This window comes from Cygnus atratus, chromosome 1, assembly GCF_013377495.2.
Source record: "Cygnus atratus isolate AKBS03 ecotype Queensland, Australia chromosome 1, CAtr_DNAZoo_HiC_assembly, whole genome shotgun sequence".
In the NCBI taxonomy this organism is placed as follows: domain Eukaryota; kingdom Metazoa; phylum Chordata; class Aves; order Anseriformes; family Anatidae; genus Cygnus; species Cygnus atratus.
Window position 1 is genome coordinate 205,356,358 of NC_066362.1, and position 24,212 is coordinate 205,380,569.

Sequence of the window (24,212 nt, forward strand, 5' to 3'; positions counted from 1 at the left end):
TGCTCTAGAAAGCAAATTGTGTTTGAGAGATGGTACATCTTCTGGGGAAATAATATCTCTGGGACTGAAAATACGACCAGATAATACTGGTGGGTGTGGGTGGAGGGAGGACAGACTGGGCATTGGTTTCTGTTTTCACAGACCCAGGAACAGGCTTGAGACCATGTGTTACACATTGTATTACAGCTGCAAAATGCTGCACTGCCACGTTTCACAGCATCCATGTACAGCTCTTTACTGATCACCACCCTTCACATAGACAAGTCAGCAGCTCTGTGATGTTCATGGCCTCAGCGAGTCAGATTTAGAAGCTTACTCCTGAACACCTTGTTAACCACAAAACCAGCCCTCCTTTGCAGCAGCAATGTACCAGGCAGTGCAACAGGCTAGCTTGTACCGCAGCTCTGGCATCAGTACATGTTGTTTTTGGAGAAACCTGCAGATTTCTAACTATTTCTTCCCTCCTTCTTTGCTTTTCCAGCTGACTTTGGCTTCTGTGCCCAGATCACTCCCGAACAGAGCAAGCGCAGCACCATGGTGGGGACCCCGTACTGGATGGCGCCTGAAGTGGTGACACGAAAAGCCTACGGGCCCAAAGTGGATATCTGGTCACTGGGGATAATGGCCATCGAGATGATCGAAGGAGAACCCCCCTACCTCAATGAGAACCCCCTGAGAGTAAGCAAGTGCCTTTTTTTGCCCTCAGGTCTTCGCTGAGCCTGCTGGTTAACCTAGGCTCTGGAGGAGGCAGGTGAACCTCCGCTGTGGTTTCATCACATGCAGCTACACGTCTCCTTAGATGCTGTAGTGAGAAGATTGTGGTCATTTAAGTTAGAAGCCATAGCTGGTTCTGGGTGTCAGAGGCACAGGCTCTTCCTGTTGCAGACCTTCGGGTAGGGTCTGAGTTAATCATGTGGTGCATCTATAATTCCCCCCTTTCTGGAGAGGCTGATAGGGGCACCTTCTGGCCCCAGAGTGCCTGGCTTCTTAAATCCTTGGGAGTGGGGAAGAGAGCTGTCCTTGAAGTCAAAGAATACCACATTACTCTTTTATAAAGAGGGCTTTTTCTTGCTGGTGCATTGTTCCTCTTTGCATGCTCCCAGTAAAGCTCCAGGTTTAACAAGCCTTTAGTCAGGCTTTGCCCCCGCTGGTGTCTTTCCTTTCTTATTCTTTAACGAAAGGGGAAATTCTGTCAGTTTGTAGGAATGCAGCTGTTCTTGGTGCAAGCCAGTTTTATGGCTTTTTTTCCTATGCTAAACAGGACAAAGGGATCGAGAACAGTTCTGTTTAACCTGTTTCCACCTCTTTTACTGGAGGCGATTTAGGGAGAGAAGTGCAGCAGCGAAGAAATGCAAAAGGAAAATTGGTTTGGAGTTAAATGAGGATGGCTAAGCAACGCGGTGCTTTGCTCTCATTTAACTTAACTTGTTCCGGTTCCCAGGCTATCAGACTGCTACCTCGAGATGTGATGAGCGATGAGCTCAAAAGGCCTCTGCCAGATGTCTGTTTCCTTTTAAAAGGCATCTAGCGATTTTCTTTTAACAGTAAAATTTTGCAGTGGATGAATTCTGAATTTCCTGATTCTTAGAGAATTCTTCATTCCCAAGCAGCAGCAAAACGACTCCACTCATTTCTGTAGGGTGTTAAGTGCTGCTTGAGAACCTACTGGCCATCTTTTGTAAGGGACCAACTGCATCTTTAGAGTATCGACTTTTTAGGCCTTGTGCATTTGGGCAAAGTATCGAGAGAACAAAGCCTCCTGTTTCCTCAGGGGTACCTTCCCATGAGGATATAGTTATTGCAGGAGTCGAGCACTGGCAGAGCTGTGCCAGCCAACTTCCCTATGTAAACACAGTCTGGACTGCTGGTTTTGTCCTCTTAATCCCTTGAGAGGGCTGCAGGATCCAAACCCAGATTACGAGGGTAAAGCAATAAAGGATTGGATCCCATCCACATAAAAATAAGGCCGGCAGCTCTTCTCTTTGCTGAAACTTAAGCATTGATTAGTCACCCTGATAAGGGTTTTTTTTGGTTTTGTTTTTCCCCATTGAACTGTGGGGAGGGAGAGGAGAAATGGGTGTCTCTGTAATCTGGAGATGGAGTCTGACCTTCGTAACCTCCTGTTTCTTTGGTGCTTGCTTTGCTTTAGGCCCTGTATCTCATTGCTACTAACGGGACTCCAGAACTGCAGAATCCAGAAAAGCTTTCACCCATATTCCGAGACTTCTTAAATCGCTGTCTTGAAATGGACGTGGAAAAAAGAGGTTCTGCAAAAGAGCTGCTGCAGGTAAGTGCTGGGGAACAGGACTGAAGTAAGCATTCTAGAGTGAGAATAGGCACGTGGAGAAATGTCATTTGGGGTCTTAAATACTGCATCATCTGAAGTCGCAAGCACAGCAGAGATAATTTACCATGAAGAAATGAACAAAAAAACCAAAACCAACCAACCAAAATACCCCAAATCCATAACGAAGTGTTAACAGAGTAGTTTCCTTTTTGTGCTGTACTTGCTACTGGCAGCAGCTGTGCAGCGTGTTCTGTAACCAACCTCAAATAATTGCCGTGCCCCGAGCCTGCCAACTGCTGAGCCCCTTAATTCCCGTGGCTTCTTCATGCAGCTCACCCTAACATCTGGCTGTGGTGTTGCGGTCTGGCCATGCTTGTTCCCATTTGGATAACAGGAGGGCTTCCAGCTATCGAATGCTCTGGTTGTCTCCCTTCTGGGGGAGAGTTCCCAAAGCTTTTTGGAAGGGGCACGTCTTGCATTAACTGCAGCAGTTTGACGTTAACACATTTTGCCAGATACAGCTCTTCCTGCAGAGGTGATGGAACAAAGCTTGTGAGAAATCCTCAGTTATTTCACTGAAAACCTGGTGTCTTTGTCTGGACTCCTGGTGAAAGTAAGGACGAAGCTGCCAGGCTTTTTACCAACACAGATGAGGAATTTTCATGTGTTTCCTTTTGTCAGACCTCCCATGGGGGTGGAAAATGTGCTTCAGCTCTTTGTAAAAGAAATCTGTGATGATGGCGCCCTCAGACCTCGGCTGTGAGACAGTTGTCTCTTTTTTGGTGTTCCTTTCTTTCCTTTAGTTTGTCTACTGGGTTCAGCTTTGGGAGTGCTGCTGCCTTTCTGAGACTCTAATGAAGCATTAATCACCGGCAGAAAGAATGGCAGTAGATGAAAGCTGACTTTTTCTCCTGGACTTGCCAGCTCCAGAGTATCAGACAGCAGCACTGTTGTGTTCCTTGGGGCAGGAGAACATTGGGACTGCAGCATTTCTGCCTGCCTTTACCTTTTGGCCTCGGATTTTTCCACCTCTCAAGTGTGTTCAGATTGGGTGACTGATCCCTTCCGGTGCTCAGAAATCCTGGGGGACTTAATTATTTTTGGTTTTCAGAACAGCTTGTGGGCTTCATGCCTTCACTCGTCTGATTTCTCATCTCGTCAGACTCGTCTGAGTCTGATGAGAGGACTCGTCAGTCTCTGTCCTCAACCTAGACTTTCTCTGCGAGGCTGGAATATTGCAAGCTTTCCACTTAACCCTGAACACAGGGAAAACTTCTTCCTGTGTTCCAGATGGTATGTTTTAAACCTTGCCCCCGAAACAAACACCACATGTCCTGCAAGAAGCACTTTGTGACTCCACATACTGCTTGTTGCATGCTCGATAATCAATATTGTTTAACAGAACAGAGCACCTGGTATAGGACATGGACTGAATGGTCCTGTTGTGAATTCTATGCTGTGCTCCTCAGTCCCAGCTGTTCTGAAAATTTCTAATAGCTTTAGAAGGCCAAGGCAATGTTTTCACCAGATCTGTGGTAACAGGAAAGAAAGAATGGAGAGCTGATTGCTGCAGGAAGCCTTGTGCAATGTTTTGGAACTGCACAGGTTGCTTTTACTTACACCTCCCTTCCACAAAGAATTTCACTGCAGATTTTGCATGAATTTATTTCCTGGGAGAACTTGCTTGGTCTTGAGAGTGCATAAACATTGGAGAAATTAGGATGTGTTGGGTGCAAAGCTCTTTATCAGTTCAGGTAAGGCCCAAAAGTCATGGTGAACTTTCTTGCTCATCGTGTCTTTTTTGTTTCACCTGCTTTGAGGTTGTTGGACTTCATACAGGTCTGGGTCCTGATATTTTGTGTGGACCAGGCTTTTGGGACACGTTCTGAGAAATGTAACCTTTTTTTTTCCTTTTTCCTCTTCCTAGCACCAGTTCCTGAAAATTGCAAAGCCTCTTTCTAGTCTCACTCCTCTGATTATTGCTGCTAAAGAAGCAGCAAAGAACAACCATTAAAGCGGGGGAGTCAGCACAGCCGTCGTGTCAAGCCTTTTAGATGTTCCCTTCAGAAACCGAATTACCTGTCCCTGTCCCCTCCTGCTCCTCCTTCACAGGGGTGTTCTTAAAACTGTGATCTGCCTTGAAGGGTAGCAGATGTATTGTTTGCTGAATGTGGAAGGGCACGCAGCAGGTACGCTGCTGATCTTGCGTAGTGAACTGTCTTTCCATCCTCCTTGATGGGCACGGTAGGGGAAGGGTATATTTTATGGCTGGGAAGATCTTCTGAGAACATCTGAACCTGACCTACCCGTAGCAAAGCCAGTTTGTTTTCGTATTTCTTACTGTGTTTATTTTTAAAGATAATGTGGAGCCTTTACACCATGTTTATCTTAATAAATTAAATCTTTTGCTGGCTGGACTCCTCCTGCTTCTGCCAAGCTGCTCTTCCAGCACTGAGGCTGCTCTCTGCTTTGGATGACTTGAGGAGGGAAGGAAGCAGGCAGCAGCAATCGGAACAGCTAAAACAGCTGGAAGGGGAACGAGGGCAGGACCATGCAGCCCTCCTGCAGCACCGCTGGATGCTTCGAGGGAGCAAGGAGGAAGCCTGTGTGTGCTTCTTGCAGCTGCTGGACAACGCGTGATCTTTTTGCCAAATTGTGCGAATCAAGGTCCTTCCCCGCACACTTTAGTTTCAACTCAACTAATTTTCAAATAGTTCTGATACTCTAGAAAAATCACAGGAAAAATCAACTGGGATTTCTTTTAGGGTTATTTTATTAGTGCTGTCAGGCTTCGTGGAGACCTGCCCTGAAAGGTAAAGCAAGCAGAACAATTGCTATTATGAAGATAAGATCTGCCTGCAAGATGATGTTGAAAACTCTTGCTTCTTAGACCAAGGCCAACAGAAAACAACCTGATCATGGACAGTGTTTCCTTGGAAGCATAGGGGCATTCTTTTTTTTTTTTTTTTTTTTTTGAAATGAGCGAGTGAACTGATATCTTTATGCTACTGACTCCTTTGGTTGCTAATGATACGTAAAACAACAGCAATCCTGGAACTACTAGAGAGATCGGGTGTAAACACTGGCGTTATGTTGAACTGTATCCTGATTTTTAATAAAACGACTGCTGCATTTCTTAACTCGGGGCTGAGAGAGGGTTGGAGAATTCACTGCCACCAGACAATTCTGTCGGATGGGATGGGTTTTCATGTTATTGTCACTGGGTGCTTGCAAGTGATGCATTAAGTGATACAAGCTTCTGTAGTCCTGTGGGATAGCGAGTGGCTCTGAAGAGGAGTAACTGCACACAGAGGGAACGGATAAAAGATCTTGCTTTCTCTGTACGTATTGCTTTGGTCAGTTCCAGGGTGAGTTTAATCCAGCTCTCCTCTCCCCAAAGCACTTGTGTTGCACAGAAACTCATTCCTGCTTCTTGCTGAGACCTGCTGCTGGATCAGTCCTTTCCTCCCTGCCCTGGGCTTGTGATTGAAATATATACATATATTTTTCCCCATTCACTCTACGATACGTGACGGCCCTTGCACTGGTTTTACAGGCGTAGATAAAGCCTGTAAGGTCCCTTGCTTTTTTTGGTGTCTTCTCCCATCCTTCAGGCTACAGGGTGGCCACTGTTTGACGTGAGGCTGTAATGTCTGAAGTCCATTGCCAAAGCTTCTGCCTTCCTCCCCTTGTATACATTCTTCAGACACAGACACAGACACAGATTTCTAGGTTGGAAGAGACCTCAAGATCATCGAGTCCAACCTCCGACCTAACACTAAGTACTCCACTAAACCATATCGCTAAGATGTAACCGTATCGCTAAGATTGAGCTTTCATGTAATATGAAAAATTTCCCCTTACAAGATGAATTCCTTGGGCAGAGCAGCAAAGCTGCCAGCCCTGGGGGGAGCCTGATCTCTTGATGAGCTCCTCTGCTTGGGGCTGGGGTGGAGACTGGGAAAGGGAAGGCCACTACCCTCGAATAATTCTCTTTGGTGAGGAGTTTGGTTTTATTTTCTATGCAAGTCTCAAAATGCCATGTGTGGGGTGGAAGGAATGATGGGCTAGATCTCACTTGATCTAAAATCTAATGTGGCTCTGGTCTTATTGACCCATCAATTGCCTTTTTTTGACAGCACAGGATTAAACCTGATCCATGAATGCATTGAATGTTGCTGACTTCCCTTCGCCTTCCCTTCCCGCTCCATCCTTGGCACCCCTTTGAGATGAGAGTGGTAATGCAGATGTGCCCTACCTGCGAGCAAATCCGTGAGCTTATTTTTCTGCAGGAGGAAAAATGGTAAAAAGGGTTACTTGTATTTAAGTTACTCTCCTGGATTCTCTGTTGCCTATTGGAAAGGAATCTGCATGAGTGACTGTTTCTCCCCATTCTTAAGCTCGTGATGTGCTTCTGTCTCATTGACTTCAACTGTGAATTGGTCCTTACTGGTTTGGCAAGGACTGAGAGCTATGCACTGGGAAGCTGTAAGACAGTGACTGTAGACATGTCATGGGTTTTATTTTATTTTTTACCTGCCTATGATGCGAAAGAATTTGACTTGCTACTTTGTACCTAGCCCCAGTTCCAAGTTGACAGACGCGTCATGTTTTCACGTTCTCAGAAATCTCAAAAAAATAAATAAAATGTAGTTAGCTTAGGAGAACGAGGTATATATATTTTTTTTTGAGATATGGATCCTTCTCTCTACTCTTACGTTCATCTGGGCATCGCCCAGCTTCAGCGCTGGTGGCAGCTTTTGCATAGCCTCTTACAGCACTTTCTGGTCACTACAGAGAGCTGTTAGCACAAGTGTCTGACTTAAAAATTTTCCTCTGTGGCTTTTTTTTTTTTTTTCTGAGAACATCTTTACTGTTGGGATTTGAAAGCAACTTCCAACTAGAGAACTGCTTTGGTGGCATTTTAAAATATATATTTTTAATATACCTACTGTACGAACTAACTCTACTGAGTCTGAACCATTTTTAATCACAGTCCTTAATTATTTATTTGATTATTAGATTCTCTCTTCTATATTAGAACATGAAATATTCAGTTGTTTGACTATCCATCCTGAAAACCTGCTTCCTTTTTAAGGAATCCTCAGTGATCCTATCAGGTGAGGTGCCGAAATGGCACAATGTGCTACAGCTCCCAGAGCTCCTGGTGGAGGCAGAAGGTAAAACTCATCTCTTTTTTTTCCAGAGCACTGAAGGTTATCGTATTTAAGAAGCAGCTGGTACATTGAAAACTTATTTAAAGAGCTGATATCGAGTTGTGTTACTGCAGCCCTAGGTTTTCTTTAAACAAATGATTGGTTTCAGTTCAGTGGGGCCAAGAGTTTGGGTATGAGTGGGGCTGGCTGAGCTGAGATCGCTTCTGAGCTGAGATCTCTGTTAGTATCCCAACGTCTGTCTCAAGGTATCACGGGTTGGTATCACTAGATGATATTTACCATGCAAGGATGGGGTGAAGTGGCCTGTAGGCTGCTGGTACTTCAAGTTTGCTGAGCTCAGCTGGCAGTGAAAGGTCCAGCCCAAAGTCCAAGAAGAAGGGTACGTATTTGCACGTATTTCTTAATTATGAGCTTGCAAATTATAGAACATCTTTCATATGGAAGCTGTCAAAGGTGAAGGCTGAGTCTGTTTGTCTCCCTAGCGTAAAATACGGAGACTTTTCAATGGCTTATTTTGATAGTAATAGAGAACATGTGGATGTATTTTGGGGTTGTAAACACACTGGATTGAGCGTATAGATAATGTCCTAGAGCGGATCTCATGGTTTGCTGCTAATGACAGCTCTCAGCACCAAGGCTGGGGTCTTAGAGAAGCAGGGAGCTGCCGGTGGTGGCAAAACAGCGATGCCGGCGGGGGCTGGATGGAAACTTGCAGCCGAAATGGATGCCCCCAGGAAAGGGGTGGGAGGGCAACAGAGGATGGTGTTGGTCTGAGGAAGAAGATGGGTGCTGGGGTAGGTGGAAGCAAAAGGTAAAATCTCAGTTTCCCAACTGCCGAGGGAATTTGGAGGGTGCTGGAGCAGCCTGCGGTGGATTGAGGCATCCTGTTTGGGAGCAGAGAGGAACGGGGGGCTCCTGTGCAATGAAGGGGTGCTCAGAGTGGGGACTGAGGCTTATGTCTTTGAGCTACAGCCCATGCAAAGTGAGCTGGAGCTAATCTGACCTGCTGCCAGGTGTCTGTGTGTCTTGCCTGCTGGGAAATAACAAGGTCCTTTGCCGTTTAAAAATCAGCTGGAAAACGTGTTTCTCTTTCTTTGTACTGCCTCAGCGTAACTTTCCGGTAGTGCCCGGTTTGTTACGGTCAGCTCAGCCATTTAGAAAGCAAAACTGAAACCTTAAATAAAACCTGAATGAATGACCTGCTTCTCCTCCCCTTTGTTTCAATGACGCTTGCAGAAATGAATGGGGGGTGCTTGAAGGAGTTGTGTTTCTCTGATCTGTTTTAATTAGATCTTACTTGATAGAGCAAAGTGACTTTACACTGAAAGCTGTTGCAGAAAGTGTGATTTCTACTGCTTATTTTAACCTGTTTGGAAGTCATTAATGCTCTGAGAAACACCAGTCTGGAAGCAGGATGTAGAGCCCAGCTTGAGGAGGGAGAGGAGGAGGCAGATGATGAAATTGACCCTCCTGGCTGCTTGCTGTCTCCGAGGTTGGTCCAAGGAGGAAGATGGGTACTGAGGTAGGAGGAAGCAAAGGGTAAAACCTCACTTTCCCAGCTGCCGAGGAAATTTGGGGTGTGCCTAATCGGTCCCTAAAGCTGCCCTCCCCAGCATCACTTTTACATGTGGGGTCAGTAGGGTGAGGCTGATGACAAGAGCAGGAGTTTATCACCTATATAATTGTTTGTGCAAGTGCCTCGTCCCAGCTTGGATTAAGGAACATCACAGGTCGGGGAGGACGCGTGTGCCACCACAAGCCCCCTCCTGTAGGTTTTTGTCTGCTTGTGGCTGTAGGGCAGAGCTGGGTGCTGGAAGTCCAAGAAACCAAGCCTAACGTGAAGAGGACTTTCCCAGGTCAGCCTCCTGGCACTGGGAGCCCTGCCGCGCTCTCACAAGCCATTTGGGTGCTGAGCCCCATGTCGGAGGGGGAGCTGGAAGAAAAGGGAACGTCTGGAAGGGGGAGCTGGCAAACTAGTTGGTGGTGGCACTGCTGCGATGTGCATCCCATGTCCATGTCCTTGTCCCACGAGAGCCAGGCAGCCAAACTGTGTCATCCTGCATCCTGCTCCTCCCTTCGTGAAACTTCACAAAACCGGGCACCAGGCAGACTGGAGAGCCTGGTAACGTACCCCAAAAGTGCCTGAAAAAGTGGGGCTGGTGGCTCTGCCAGTATTTCCATCAACACCATTACTTGAGTGTTTATTTTATTATTTTCTTTATTTTATTTTAGTTTAGTTTAGTTTAGTTTTTAAATATTTTTTTTGTTCCTGGGACTCTCTGTCCTCGTCCCTCTCTGCTTCTCCCCATGGCAGCAATCCCCAGGGCTGTTGGCATCGCTCCCACCACCTCTCCTGCCCCTCTTGGCAGTGCCACGGCAAAGGAGAGGAGCTTCTGCAGAGTTCCTGGCTGAAACCTCGTGGCTGCAAAATGCTTCCCAACCCCAGCCCTCTCATCCCACTGCTGCCTTTTGTTCCACTTGCACGAGAGGGAAATCTACCTGTGGTTAGCTCAGAGGGGTCTCCCAAGGCTAAATATGCATTGGGAGACACAAAACCTACCCTGGGTCTTTAAACTTTTACTTTTTCATACCTAAATTTAACGTTTTCACTTCTGAGCTCCTGTGCAGCTCTGGAGTAACCCTACTGGCAGAGGTGATGCCTTGTGTTAGACCAGGATTAGGGGGCGAAAAAAGAGGAGAAGCTTTGGGGAACACACAGCATCAGGTCTGAGCCAGACCCAGCAACCTGGGAGCTAAATCCTGGTGGGAACAGTTCTGCAGGTTCTGAACTTATTTGGGAGCAAAGAATGGGGAATGAGCAGGAGGAGAGGCAATACGCTGGTAGGTACAAGAGAGGAAGAGAGGTTGATTATCGCATGCGTCTGGGAAAACTGCTGCATTTTATATAAAAGATGTTTTTCCTGCATCCCTGATTTTTACTGCCCAGAACGGTCCCAAGTTTTGGTCCCGAGGCTCATCTTTTGGGAGAATTTAGAGCTTGAACTCCGTGAGCTTGCCGGCCTTTCCTGGCTGCTCCCTTGCAATTCCTGGGGCTGTGATGCCCTCTCCCGGCAGCTGCACTGGGGATTAATTCCTCTTTGTGTTTCCCTGCTGCCTCTGCAAGGCTCCAAGCTTGGAGGCTGAAGGCAGCCAGCACACCCCAGCAGGCATCAGGAGATGGTTGTGGTGCTCCAGCACGGTCCTTGGCGATCATCCCACGTCCTCCACCTCCATCTGCTCGAGGTTTGTGCCATGATCTGGAGGCACCATCCTGCACCTCGCAGGATGGTGCCTCCAGTGTTGGGCGTTGGAGTGTTGGGCGTTGAGGAGTGCCCGGCGCCTCTGGAGCAGGGGAACAAAGGAGGGGATAGGGCTGGGAGGCAGGTGCTGAGAGGAGAGGTTGAGGGCACCTGGGTGGAGAAGAGGAGGCTGTGGGGTGGCCTCGCTGCTCCCTGCAGCTCCCTGGGGAGGGAAGGCAGAGAGAGAGGCACTGGCTTCTGCTCCCTGGGCACTGACATCGGGTTACGTAGGAATGGCACGGAGCTGTGCCAGGGGAGGCTCAGCCTGGACATCAGGAAATGTTTCTTTACCGTGAGGGTGCTCAGACACTGGCACAGGCTTCCTTGGGAGGCGGTTGATGCCCCAAGCCTGCCAGCATTCAAGGGGTGTTTGGAAAATGCTCTCAGTAATGTGCTTTAACGTTTGGTTAGCCCTGAAGTGGTCAGGACTTGGTGATCTTTTAGGTCCCTTCCAACTGAACTACTCTACTCTACTCTACTCTACTCTATTCTACAAGAGGAGAGGCGAGGCGAGGCGAGGAGAGGAGAGGAGAGGAGAGGAGAGGAGGGAGCAGAGAAAAGAGCAGAGTGAAGAGGAGAGGAGAGGAGAGGAGAGGAGAGGAGAGGAGAGGAGAGGAGGGAGCAGAGAAAAGAGCAGAGAGGAGAGGAGAGGAGAGGAGAGGAGAGGAGAGAAAAGAGCAGAGTGAAGAGGAGAGGAGAGGAGAGGAGAGGAGAGGAGAGGAGAGGAGAGGAGGGAGCAGAGAAAAGAGCAGAGTGAAGAGGAGAGGAGAGGAGAGGAGAGGAGAGGAGAGGAGAGGAGAGGAGAGGAGAGGAGAGGAGAGGAGAGGAGAGGAGAGGAGAGGAGGGAGCAGAGAAAAGAGCAGAGTGAAGAGGAGAGGAGAGGAGAGGAGAGGAGAGGAGAGGAGAGGAGAGGAGAGGAGAGGAGAGGAGAGGAGAGGAGGGAGCAGAGAAAAGAGCGGAGCGGAGCGGAGCGGAGCGGAGCGGAGAGGAGAGGAGAGGAGAGGAGAGGAGAGGAGAGGAGGGAGCAGAGAAAAGAGCAGAGAGGAGAGGAGAGGAGAGGAGAGGAGAGGAGAGGAGAGGAGAGGAGAGGAGAGGAGAGGAGAGGAGAGAGTCCCCAGGGTGCATGTCTGAGCATCAGCAGGGTGGGTACTTGCAGGTGCCCTCGTGCTTCCCCCAGGTCTGGTGGGACCTTCTGGTGGCCCCATACTCGCTAAGCCTGGTTAGAGAGAAGGGACGTGTCACCACTGTGCTGTGACAGCTGGTGGGTTTGATAGGTATTGGCACCAGCATCAGGGCCTGCTTAGAGCTATGGGATGAGTGCAAGGTGGCTTCCCCTGTCCTGCTCAAGCTAAAGTCCTCTAGTGGTGTCCAGGACTCGAGCACACCGGGATTGTGCCATAAAGGGCCATGGGCAGAAGGGTGAGAAGCCTCTGGAGAGGTCAAGTGCCACCAAGCACAGCCTGGGCCGTGGGAAACATTGAAACTGGAGCACCAAATCTGAGCCCCTCCAAACTCAGTGGGGCTCAGGAGCAGCTGGTGCTGGTCCCTAAAGGGCGCCCAGCCATGGGGTTTGTAACCCAGGGGTGGGGGAACCTCGCTGTGATGTCCCTGCTGGGTGTAGCAGGGTGTCCCTATAACCCGGGGGCCACCAGGGGAGGGACAAACGCCTTGGTCCAGATTCACCCACTGAATCTGGAGGAGTGTGAGGCAGGAGGAGGCAGTGCAGAGCAGCAGAGCAGGCAGAAAACAAAGCAAAACCTCTCTGTGTTCTCTTCCTGACATCCAGCGGTGTCTCCCCCACCTCACTCTGCTCAGGCGCAGAAACGTTTGGCATTTTCCTGAGCTTTTCCCAGGGGTTTTCATTCCTCGCTGCTCCTTGAATCTGCTTCACTGAGACTTCCTTGGACCTTTGGGTTATCACACGTTGCATCCTCCTGTTTTACCTGCATTGCAAACTCCTAGTTTCTGCTGGGAAAGAGCAAAATGATGACTAAAAGACAGCCATAAAACAGAGAAGAAGAAAGGAGAGGACAGGCTTTCACCCTTTTTTCGTAATGCCATGCAAGCTGGACCATAATGCAGCAGCACCAGCCCCATGAAGGAGAGTAGGCAATGGAGTTACAAGAGGCAGAGCGCTTGTTGCTGTGGGAGGGAGAGCTTTGGGGTGCAGTGTGAAGGCTCCCCTGGCCATACCACAGCCTGTGTTTGTGCTCCCTGCGGCTGGGTGTTGCGTTGGGCTGTAGGATAAATCTGTGTGGTCCCAGCTGGCTGCCTGCCCGAGGGATGTAGCTCATTAGGAGAAGATGCTCAAAGCCCAGCTGTAAGCCCCAGGCCTCAGGAGAAACTGCCTGGATGCCTAAAGCTGATTTTTGAGTTTAAATTCTGTCGCTTTGGGTAAGGTGTGCAGCCAGCAGGTCATGGGCTCGGCTCTAGAAGAAACCTTTGGCACGTCTACATGGGCTTTGCTCCTCCTTTGCTCAGCGTGAAGCTGCCCTCAGAGTCTTTACATTCAGACATGCCCCGTGTCGAGAGTCTGGAGGTATCTCTGTCCGGGGCCTCTGGGCCTGGCCCTGGGCACCCCTGAGCAGAGCCTGGCTCTGGCCTCTCGGCACCTCCCAGCAGTGCTGGTGGCCATGGCTGGCAGCCCCCGGAGCCTCCTCTGCTCCAGGCCCAGCAGCCCCAGCTCTCGCAGCCTCTCCTCACGGCAGAGGTGCTCCAGGCCCTTCGGCACCTCGGGGGCCCTGCGCTGGGCTCTCCCCAGGGTGCCCAGCTCTGGCTGGTGCTGGGGGGCCCAGCGCTGGGCCCAGTGCTCCAGGGGCAGCCTCAGCAGCGCTGAGCAGAGGGGAAGGATCACCTCCCTCGGCCTGCTGGCCCTGCTCTGCCCCAGGCAGCCCAAAAGACCACGAGGCCTTTGAGCACCAAGGGCATGTGGCTGCCTCCCGTTCCACCCGGTGCCCACCAGGACCCCCAGGTCCATTTTTGCAGAGCTGCTGCCCAGCTGGGGGCCCCCAGCACATCCTGCTGCAGGACTTTGTGCTTCTCCTTACTGAACCCCCGCTCCTTTCCACCCCCAGCCCATTGCTAACTGGACCTTCTGCCTTTCGGTGGGACACAGCTCCCTGCAAAAGGCAGACTTGCCTGCTGCCACAGGAGAACAACCCCAGGGGAGAGCAGGGGCTGAAGTCCCCTCCTGCCCTCCTCCTGTATCGTTCCTGACCATAAACACTGCAGTTTCTGTGGTTAATCTTACGGGGACCTCGCTCCCTGCACGAGTCACCTGCTGTCAAGGCTCCACAGCAGCTCCTTGTGCAATCCTACGGAGCGGGGACACAAGCTCAGCCCAGGGGTGACCGACCCCATCGATACAAATGTCCCAAGCCACTGGGGGACAGTGGTAGGATGAAAATGTGATTATTTCTCACCAAAATGCAGCCCTGGACTCTGCATCTAGTCAGGCACCTGGGCACCGAGATGTCCCTGCTCCCGGCGCTCCCTGTTTGTGCCGTTCCCCCACGGTTTTATCTTCTCCTGACACGAATAGAGGCAAAACTCAGCAGAGTTCAAGGCTGGTATCCCTGAGCCGGGCTGTTACAGCTCCGGCCCCCGCAGATGCCCTCTTTATGGGCTCATAAACCCCAGGGCAGGGCTCCAGCAGGTCCTGGTGCAAAGCTGGTCTGGATGAGGTCCATCACGTGGAGCGTGATAACAGCACTGCTCACTTGCTCTCCTTCAGTGTCAGCTGCTGGAAGGGCTGGGACACCGGCCGGGACACTGGGCAAGGATTTTCTGGTTGAGATAAGCTGCTGAACTCTGAGCCAAAGATACCGCAGGCAGAGCAGCCCCGCCCTGCCCCTACGGCATCTGCCAGGTGATCGCAGAGCAAACCGAGGGCTTTGCGTCTCTGCACCCAGAGGAAAGGGAAGGATGCAAAAGCACGCTGGTATTTTGGAGGGGGGGGAACAGGGATATTTGCTGGTTTGGGGTAGGGCTTTGGTTGTGTTTTCAGTGATGGTCCTTTCCTTTTTCATGGTCTGCCCTTTGCTGCAGGGAGGAGTTTTGTGCTGATGGTGTTGCTCAGCCCTGTCCCCTTTCTCCCCACATACCCAATGGAGCCTGTCCACACCTTGAGGATGCAGCAGCTGGAGGAAAGGCAGCCCAGGCAAGGACCGCAGTGAAACTGGGCTCAGCACAGCCACAAGCACACCACTCAGGAGGATAATCCAGCTCATCAACCCCAGAGACTAAAACTGCTGGACACCCACCTGTCAGGTACCTGGGGAAGCTGCTCTTGCTGCTCCCTACATCGTATCAGTGCCATCAGGCTTCTCAGTCTCACCCTTCCCTGCCCTCGCTATCAGTTTTCCAGAAATCAGACCATAAACAAAGTCATTTATCTACAGTCTTGCACACAGCCCCACACCGTGCCTCTACCCCAGCCAGCTGAGTGTTAGCTTGAAGGTGGTCAGGAATAGAAACAGTCAGCAACAGAAACAGCTGCTTCTGCCTTCAGCAACCTTTTGTGGTTCCCTCATTTTTTAATATTCTAACTCCAAAGGAAAATGATGGTACTGTAGGATCTAGTGCTATCCAAGGATTACCAGTACTGCTTTTACAGTGGAACTGTTATATGCCCTTTGCTCGTCATTAGGTTTCAGAGTGAATCAGGCTGTCATCTCTGTAGCCCATCTTCTAATCAAAAGTTTATATTTGTAATGTGATCTGCCTAAAAAACACTGGGCCATCATTTCTGCCCCCTTCTTCTCCTCTCCATTTAGACAGCAGTTTGCTGAATTTTTTTTTTCAGGGACCTTCTTTTCATCCAACAGGAAAAATCCCAGTGTAAAAAATGATGGAGATGAAAAGCCTGCAGTGGTGGCATTTCAGGCAGCCCTCTGGGGCAAGGTGGGATTTTTTTTTTTTTTTGGCCACTTGTGCAGTTGAGAGCTAAATAGAAGTTGGGGCTGTGTAGGGTAAGCCTTATAGCCTGAGAAACTTCACGGATATCTCTCTGAAAGGCCACCACGCATTGGAAGTTACAAAATGCAACCGCACAAACTGCTTTTGTTAAACTGATCTGCCCCTCACCCCCCCTTCAAAAGGAGTTATGTCTCTAATAGGATTAAGATCTTAAAGCCAAAAACCACTGCAAAATAAATAATTAAAAAAAAAATAAAATAAGCACTGTTTGCATCTGGGGCTGCTCAGAAATTGTGTGCTGCAGATTCCTGCCCAGGGCTCACAGACGCAGGAGATGCTTTCCAGGAGGATGCTTGTTAGTTTTAATTCTGAAGATCAGCGATGTCTTGCCCAAATCTCCTTTGGGATATCTCCTCGAATCCCATCCTGCGGACACATAATTCTGCCAGGGCAGCGTTTTAACACCAGCCTCTCACATTCTGGGTGGGCAGGGCATGGGACGGATCAAACCCGGCTTCACCCACGAGTCCCCAGCTCCTCCAGGAGCCATACCCCCGTCCCATGATGGGATTTTAATTTTCCCAGCCTCGGGGGCTGAATTTATGAAGCCTCACGTGGCCCCTCCTACGGTGGGAGGGACGGCTCCGGCAGCCTCTCTAATACTGGGTGTCACACAGCGGTGCCACCATTCGGGTCCTGAGTGTCACGAGCAAAGGACACAGCGATCCAAGAGCAGCAGAAAGCAAAAAATAACCCCTCCATGTGCGTCCCGGCGAGGTGAGTTATCTCCAAAGTCCTTGCACTAAAGATGCTCCTGCTTTGTGAAATGCATCCCTCCTGGCTCATTCCTGCCTGCCCTAAAAGTTAGCCCTGCGAGGGGGAGGGTGGATTTTTAGGACTTTTCTTTTATTCTTTGGAGTTTTGAGAGTGTTGGTTGACGTCCGACAGTGGGGCGATTGTCGCGGCTGCTGCCTGGGTGGCAGAGAAACAAAGCCCAAAAAGCAGGAGGATGGGGAGAAGCGGGAACAAAAGGGGATTATTTGCAAATGGGGGTGTTCCTGGTGACTTCTTGGAGCGAAAAAGGAGTTTAGGAGTCCGGCTTCGCTCTGGTACCCCTGCCAGATAAGTTTTCTGTCACCTGTTGAGGGGAGGAAGGGAAGCTGGGGCGAGACATGAGCAGTGGGTGGCCGGTGGGGCTGCTGGAGCCGGGGGCTGGTGGGAGGGAGCCAGCGGCTGAGCATTTGTAATGCCTCGGATAAAGGGCTGTTTCCATAGTAAACGGGAGAAAGGAGCCTCTCTTTCTTTCCGTGAGCTCGCCCGGCATGTGAACGGGGAGGTCGTCCCGGGAGCAAATAACCCATGAAAGGGCAAACATCTGGGAACAGCTGCAAATCATCGAGACCTACTTGGGGGTGGCTGGAAGGGGGCAAAAGGCTCTCGGGTCTACAACCCGCTGCGAGCCAGCTCAGATGGGCGACCTCTTCCCTTCCCCAGGCTGGGTGCCCTGGTGCAGGGCTGCGTGCTGGTGTAGAACAGGAGCAGCTCGGTTAGGTGGGGTCAACCCGGGGACCAGTTTGGGTTGGATAACGCAGATTTCATCTGGCTGGAGGTCCAGAGGGTGTACATCACCCTCTCTTCCCTCCTACTTTTTCTTTGGGAATCCTGGTCTCCCAAGGGAGTCTCTCTCTGGACTTATTCTCCGGCACATGACACCAGGTGGAAGGGTAAAGGAGAAGGGAAATAATTTCCTATAGCTGCTCAAAGAGTTTAGCTGCATTTAACAAAAGAAAATGCAGAATGTGCTGTGGGACCAGCTGGATTTTAACTGAAAAAATGCTCCGCATGCGAAGGGAGCCAAAGCTGCCTCTTTGCAACTTTGCAATTGAAATGTTTAAAAGGTGTGCAGGGTTTCCAGGGTGACTCGAAAACTTTGCGGAGAAATAGAAAGCTGGGTTTCACAGCCCTGGCTTTCTTATCACAGAATCACAGAATATGGCATGGCATTGGACCGAGGAGGTGACTGGATGGTGTCTTTTGGGCTTGAGGTGTCATTGGGGGTGATAAAAAAGCAGCTCTTTACTCTTGGTGATCACTTGCTGCGGGACTGCGTGTGTCTTAGGAAGTTCCTCTGTGCAAATAGTTGATGTACGGCGGTGTTTAGTGTGATAAAATAACAGCCAAGACATACAAGGAGCATTATTTCTCTACATTTGTAGCTTTTGGGCAATGAGGCTTTGTTTGCTTCCTGTGCAAGAGCCCAGAATCTTCAGAAAAATATTTGTAATAATTGTGTGCAAGCGGCTTCCGAAGGCATCACCCATCAGCTGAGGTGCCCTAACCCAGCACATGGGCTCCTGCATCTTCCCAACGTGGAGCAAATCCTGCTCAAGTGACCTCTTGGTGGCTTGGGACAGGAGGGTCTTGGACTATTTCAGAGAAGAGTGGATAGGATAAGAAGTTGGGAAGATCCTTCGGGCTCCAGATCCCACGGGAAGGCAGGCAACGGATGGAGCAGCTCGGAGAGGATGCCTGCGATGGGCTTCACACCAGGCTGAGCATGGGCTCGGCTCGGACACCCTGTGCAGGGGAGCAGAGGAGGCTGCCCGAAGGAAGAACACCTCTGCAGGCAGGACACGGCACGGGAACAGCTCGAAGCACCGCCGTGTGCCTGCATGCTCGGGCTGGAGCCTCGCTGCTTGCGTAGACATGTTTTGGAGCCAGTCCCTTCCTTACCCTCCCGCCTCATTTCCTCCCTTCTCAAAGCTAACTGCAAAAAGCAATCCCTCATCCCTCCCGCCTCCATCTGCTCTAATTAGGCTGGAGGCCCCTGGAAGGTGTTCAGCCCCCCATGGTACCGAGCTGCTGTGACTACCTCGGGTCCATCCCCTGCCGCCGCATGATTTCGCAGCCGCTCTTAATCACAGGACTTATTTTGGAAGGTCTCCAGAGTCCGAGAACTAAAAGCCACTTCAGAAAAGAAGGGGAGGGGGGAGGAATTGGCAGGAGCAATTGCTTTTTAAAAGGCTACTTATTTCTTAAGATGTGCTTGCTACTGATTAACCTTTGCTCCGTGATTGCTTTAATTGATTCATGCCTTAAAGCGGTCTGAGAGGTTCTGCAGGGTCACCTCTGTCCGAAGTGCTCCGTTTCCCTGAAAACTTCTTAACGCTTCTTGCTTGGGCAAATCCCAATTTGGGCGTGAAATGCAGGTGAACGGCTCTGATCCACTTTCCTTCCCTTTCCCCCAAACTATGCAAGCAATGCTTTACCTCTTCCTTCCCTCGCCTGCTGCCAGGCTGTGCCTGTGTTATGGTGACTGTTGGTTTGGGGACTTTTTGGGGCCATTCTACAAGAATGAGGCACTACAGCATTGGGAACTACCGCCTTCAGTTAGCCTGTTGATCTTCTGTGGTCTCCATGACTGCTTCCTTTAACCATGCATGGAGAAATCCTACATTTCTTCCTACCGCAGCAGGGACAGACCCAGAGCAAAGGCAGGGTTTCCAGGAAGCAATGGGCTTTGGTGCCCAAGGGCCATACTTACATCAAGGCAACTTGGGAGGCCCAAGAAGTGGTGCTTGGGATTTTTGGGTTGGAGTGATGAATGCCCCTTTGTCGGGGGCCGGATTCATGCTCTGGCACTCTGGCTGTGTTCATCCAACCTGTTCAAGATGCCCGCTCTCGGATGGCTTGAGTTGCACCCATTTCTCTTCACTCCTTGTAATCACTCAAACACGGAGGAGATGGGTCCCAGGGGAATTAAAACAGAGGAATTGAAACACCCACCACAAACTCTACGGCTAAATAAATTACCCTCTTCTGATCCGTTGGGATGTGAGCGCTGCTGGGTGTTGACCCAGCAGAGCCAACCATACCCTAGGTCCTGAGGTTGTCCATCGGGGTCCTGCACGCCGGTTTTCTGCACGAGGTGATGCCCATGCGATGAAAACCACCGTGCACCTGCCTTGCTGAGCAGACCCTGGGGATTTTCACGATGGGTGAAAAAGAAATGAGCTTTGTAGTCCTCATCTGCTGCTTTCACCGTGCTTTCAGCACGCCCTTGCTCCATGGAAAATGGCACAGGGAATGAGTGCTGATGGAGATGTTCATGAGGGGGAAAAAGAGGCTCTGGGCGATGGTTCCACCACACTGGGAGGCTGGAGTCAGGATGGGGATCTTGGGCATGGATCTCGAGTGTCAGGCAATCCTTTCTCTAAATCCATGCAAAACTTTCCTGCGATGACTTATGCAGAAACGCGAAGCACTGAATTAGCCAGAAAGGGGGGTGTGCTGGGAACAGCGGGGCGGCATTGTTACGGGGTAAAAACGGGCCAGCCCTGATGCATATGGATGCTGCGGATAGCTGAATAGAGAAACCGCCGGCCGATGGCGTGGAAAGCGTCCCTTCCTCCCCTCCTTGCAGGGCTGTTTTGCTCCAAACCCTGAACTTTAACACGGGCAGCCCGCGGGAGAGCTGGTGCTGGGGGCTTCGGGGCGGTGACCGTCCAGGGCCCCCGTCCTTTGTCCTGGCTGAATAGGGCTCTGCAGAGCCGCTGGCGGAGGTATGTGATCTGCAGACCTCTTTTCTTCTCCCCCCTTTTGGCCGACTGACAAAGTCTTCCCTTGGAGACGGCGCTGGCGGCATTGCGCTGCCCTCAGCAGGGCTGGGGGGGGTCGGCGGGGGTCCCCCACGCTGCGTCCCCATCTCATCATCTCCCCTGAGCAGTAGGGCACAAAGAGCCGCTTAGGAATTCGCAGGAGCAGAGAGGGAGCCGAGCCAGGACATGCTGAACTGCACAAAGTGGGATTTATCTTCGAAGGAATGTTTCCCCCCTTTTCTGAGCACCTTTTTTAATTTTTTTTTTTAAATTTTTTTTTTTGGTTGGCTTCCAAGGGATTTATTCCTCCTCTTTCCCCAGCCTTTTTTGCTTCCCTGTGGCCACTTTTCAAGGGTGGCAGACACTTCTTGGAGAGCTGGGGGCCACCCGGGCCACAGCCCTGGGCTGAGCTCCACGTGTGACCTGAGACCGTGCTGAGCACAGCCCCATGCCCTGCACCACCTGCAAAGTTGCCATGAGCCAGGTGAGGACAAAACCCTCCTGTTGACCACGCCGATGTGTGGGGAGCAGCTTCCTCTCAAACCAGTCGCTTTGAGTCTCCATTTCAGGCTTGACCTGTAGGTAGGATCTCCCCAGTGCTCACCATTCACTCTTTGGATGACCAAAATGACATGAGGACACGGATGTCTCATAGAATCATTAAGGTTGGAAAAGCCCTCCAAGATCATCTGGTCCAACCATCCCCCTACCACCAATGTCACCCACTAAACCATGTCCCTAGTCTCGGGGCTGTCAGCTGCCTTGTGACTGGGGCCAACATCTGGCTTCAACCACCTCCTTGTGCCCTCAGCTGCAAGCTCACAGTTCCTGACCCTTTTTGGGGTTAATTTCTGCCTTTGCCCATCTGTATTGCCCAGAGGAGGGAATCCAGCTCCCCACAAAAGACTGGACATCCATACAACGGGCATCCCGATGCTGAGCAATGTGGGGCTGTAACCCAAGCTCATGGGTTACAAATCAGCTATATGAAGGCTCTCATGGTAAAAAACAGAAGAAAGGAACTGCTGATGGCCCAGCAATGGGGCCAGAGCTACCTGTGTGCCACCCCACATGTGGTGGGTCAGTGCCGTGGTTGTTTCAGGGTGTTTTGGGGGGCTGGCCACCGTGGTGGCTAGTGGCCTGAAGAGGCAGGGCAGGTGAAGACACTGTGAATGGCTGCCCAGGGAGTGCCCTCTGGTTCTAGGGGGGACGAGTCTCATGTAGGGAGGCTCGAAGCCCATCCCAAGCTCTGGTGTAGCAGGTAATAACCTTCATAATATCCTTTTACCCCAAATTTGATGCTGTGCAGTGCATCACATCTCTAGGAATATGCAGCACGGCACCACAGGACAAAAAAGAAGCCTTGCTTCTGCATTAGTGGAGCTTTAATGCCACACAGCATTTCCCTCTTCACTTTAAGCAAACAAATATCTCCTGTCCCAGCCAGGACATCCCGCCTCATCTGCTGCAGCTCCAGCATCGCATGCGAGACGCTGGCTGCTCAGCGGGGGATTTCTCAACCCTTCAGCTTTCTCGTGGGCGTGAATGAAACAAGCCTGAAAGGGAAGTTTGGGGAGCGATGCGATCCCGGGGCTCGTTGCAAGCGGAGCCCTTTAACACCCCGATATCTGGCAGCCCTGGTGTGCAGATCTGGGCTCTCCTGGGGCATTACCCCTGGTTCTGCACCTACATAGTCCCACCTTGTTTCCAGACCTTATAATTCATCTTCTAGGAGAAAGAAAGAGCCATGTCCTATAAGTGAATATCGACCTTTTATTTTATTTTACTTGAGTTTTCTGATGTTTTTCAGGCCCTTCCATGGCTGAACTGGACCCTGTCCACACTTTAGCTCATGACAAATTACAGGAAAGAGACACCACAGCATAAAAACCTGCTACGTTTGGGTCAGCACTTGATGTCAGAGTTTAAGACTTTGTTATCCTCAGCAAGAATTCCCTTTGCCCCATTTCTCCCTTTGGCCCTGGAGCATCCCCTCCCTGGAGGAACGAGCCTCAGGGCAGGGGTCGGTGCAGCTCCTGCCCACTCCTCCTCTTGGCCCCCCATGATGGAGGGGCTGAAGCTTCAGTCCTTGGGGTCCTGGAGACCTAAAGCTGGCATGGGCTGAAGGCTGTGGGCAGCTGCATTCACTCAAGTGCTGCGGTGGAAGTTTCTGGAAGGACAGTTGGGGCTGGTGGAACCTTCTGCGAGGAGGGTTGGGGCGGGCAGGACTTCCCAGAAGGAAAGCGGGGTGAGCTGTGTGGACCTTTCTGAAAGGTAGGTGGGCTGGAACCTCTCTACAAGCAACTGGCAGGCAAAATTAATTCTAAACCCGATCCTATGGGACAGCTATGCTGGGATTTACCTCCTGTTCCCCCTCAAAGGAAAATTTCTGTAGATGAAAGCGTCCCCACACGTGCCAGCCCTACACCTTTGCTCCTCGCAGATGGAGGGACTGGGGCAGCAGGTGAACCTCTGCAGACCCGAAACCACGCGGCCCTTTTGGGAAGTCTCCGTGTAACGAGGGATGGCTCCAGCCAAAAGTCCAGCCAATGCTGTGGCACGTGGGAAGTCTTTCTCCACGCCTTCTTTTTCTTCTTCCTTTTATTTTTATTTTTATTTTTATTTTTATTTTTATTTTGTTTTTGTTTTTGTTTTTGTTTTTGTTTTTATTTTTATTTTTACTTTTATGTCAAGCCACTAAGCTACTATTCATTGACTTTATTCAAAACATTCATTTTGCTCCTGGCAGGAAAGAGGGAACAAATCTATTGTAGCTCTGTGAGACCCTTTGACAAACATGACAATTTCCCCTTGCCTGTCTCAACACAAAACTGAAAGCATTTGCACAAAATCCATCGCACATGCTCTGAGGCTTGGCCAATAATTTCCTAGGCACGTATTCGTTGAGGCAGCCCGCAAAGTGCTTTGAAGATGAAGAAAACCAGCTGTGATTTGTGATGATGATGATTAGGATTAAACGAGGGTTCTGCAAGAGGTTGTGGATAATGAGTCAACCCCGGGGGATGGGGACAAACTTGGTGAAAACATGAAAGCGTACTGCGAGAGGTATCTTGAAGTGAAGGGAGACCAAACAATTTTGGGGAAAGGAGGGGTTAAAAAAAAAGTAATTTGGGCTAAAATGTGGTTCAACTTTGAAGCGTTCATTTCTATGATGAGCCCTCTGGAATAAAGGCAGGGATTAAGGTACCTTTTCTTCTCCAAACTCTCATGGATGATGCATGGCTTTGCTTTGAGGTGATGCACTCCTCATCCTCAGAGTGATGTTTGCTTCTCCACATGAGGATATATGCAGAAGCTTGGGGCTGGCAGCGGCATTTCCAAAAGCATACTGATCACTCTCATCAACTGGGGTTCCTGTAGGGCTTGTCAAGTCGATCCCCACCTCCCCCTAAAAATATATGGTTGGTTGCCTCGGAAAATCCATTTGCCTGCATCCTCAGATGAATCCTGGTCTGACCAGCCAGTGTGGCTCGTCTTGAGCAGGGTACAGCACCCCTTCCCAGCACAGCTCACGCTGGATGGCCGACCTTTGAGCTCCAGCACCAAGACTCCTCTGTAAGTCCCTCTGCAACCCGAAGAGATGCCAAGCTTCATCTGTATTTTCAGGTTCATATGTCTGAAGCAGGCGTGATTATTTATGACTGTTCAAACTACGGAGGCATATTGCAAAACACGGGACATTAACCTTGCTGGAAACCTCCCCAGAGCTCTGAAAACCACAGCCCCTGCATGCTGGAGGTGTACAACGGCACACAAAATGAAACAAGTATTGTTCCTGCAGCCCCAGGAGCACTTAATCCTCATTGACCCGCTTCTCTTTCCATGTTCATTCATTATTTTCTGGGGTAAGCCCCAGCATTTCTGTGTGCTGAGGGCTGTCATCTGCCTCAAACCAACAGCTAATCAGTCCTCA

The 24,212-nt window shown here is 50.4% G+C and overlaps 1 protein-coding gene across 8 annotated transcripts in view; it reads left to right on the forward strand.

Annotated features, from left to right (window-relative positions):
• The window catches only part of PAK1 (p21 (RAC1) activated kinase 1), a 74,039-nt gene extending 65,372 nt beyond the window's left edge, over positions 1-8,667 (forward strand). For all 8 annotated transcript variants that reach the window (XM_035560418.2, XM_035560423.2, XM_035560421.2 and 5 more), the window contains 3 exons: positions 482-678; positions 2,150-2,287; positions 4,215-8,667. In XM_035560418.2, the coding sequence (XP_035416311.1) occupies positions 482-678; positions 2,150-2,287; positions 4,215-4,301 (422 nt within the window). In that variant the 3' untranslated portion in view covers positions 4,302-8,667. The remainder of the gene's footprint in view (positions 1-481; positions 679-2,149; positions 2,288-4,214) is intronic.
• The last annotated feature ends 15,545 nt before the right edge of the window (positions 8,668-24,212 follow it).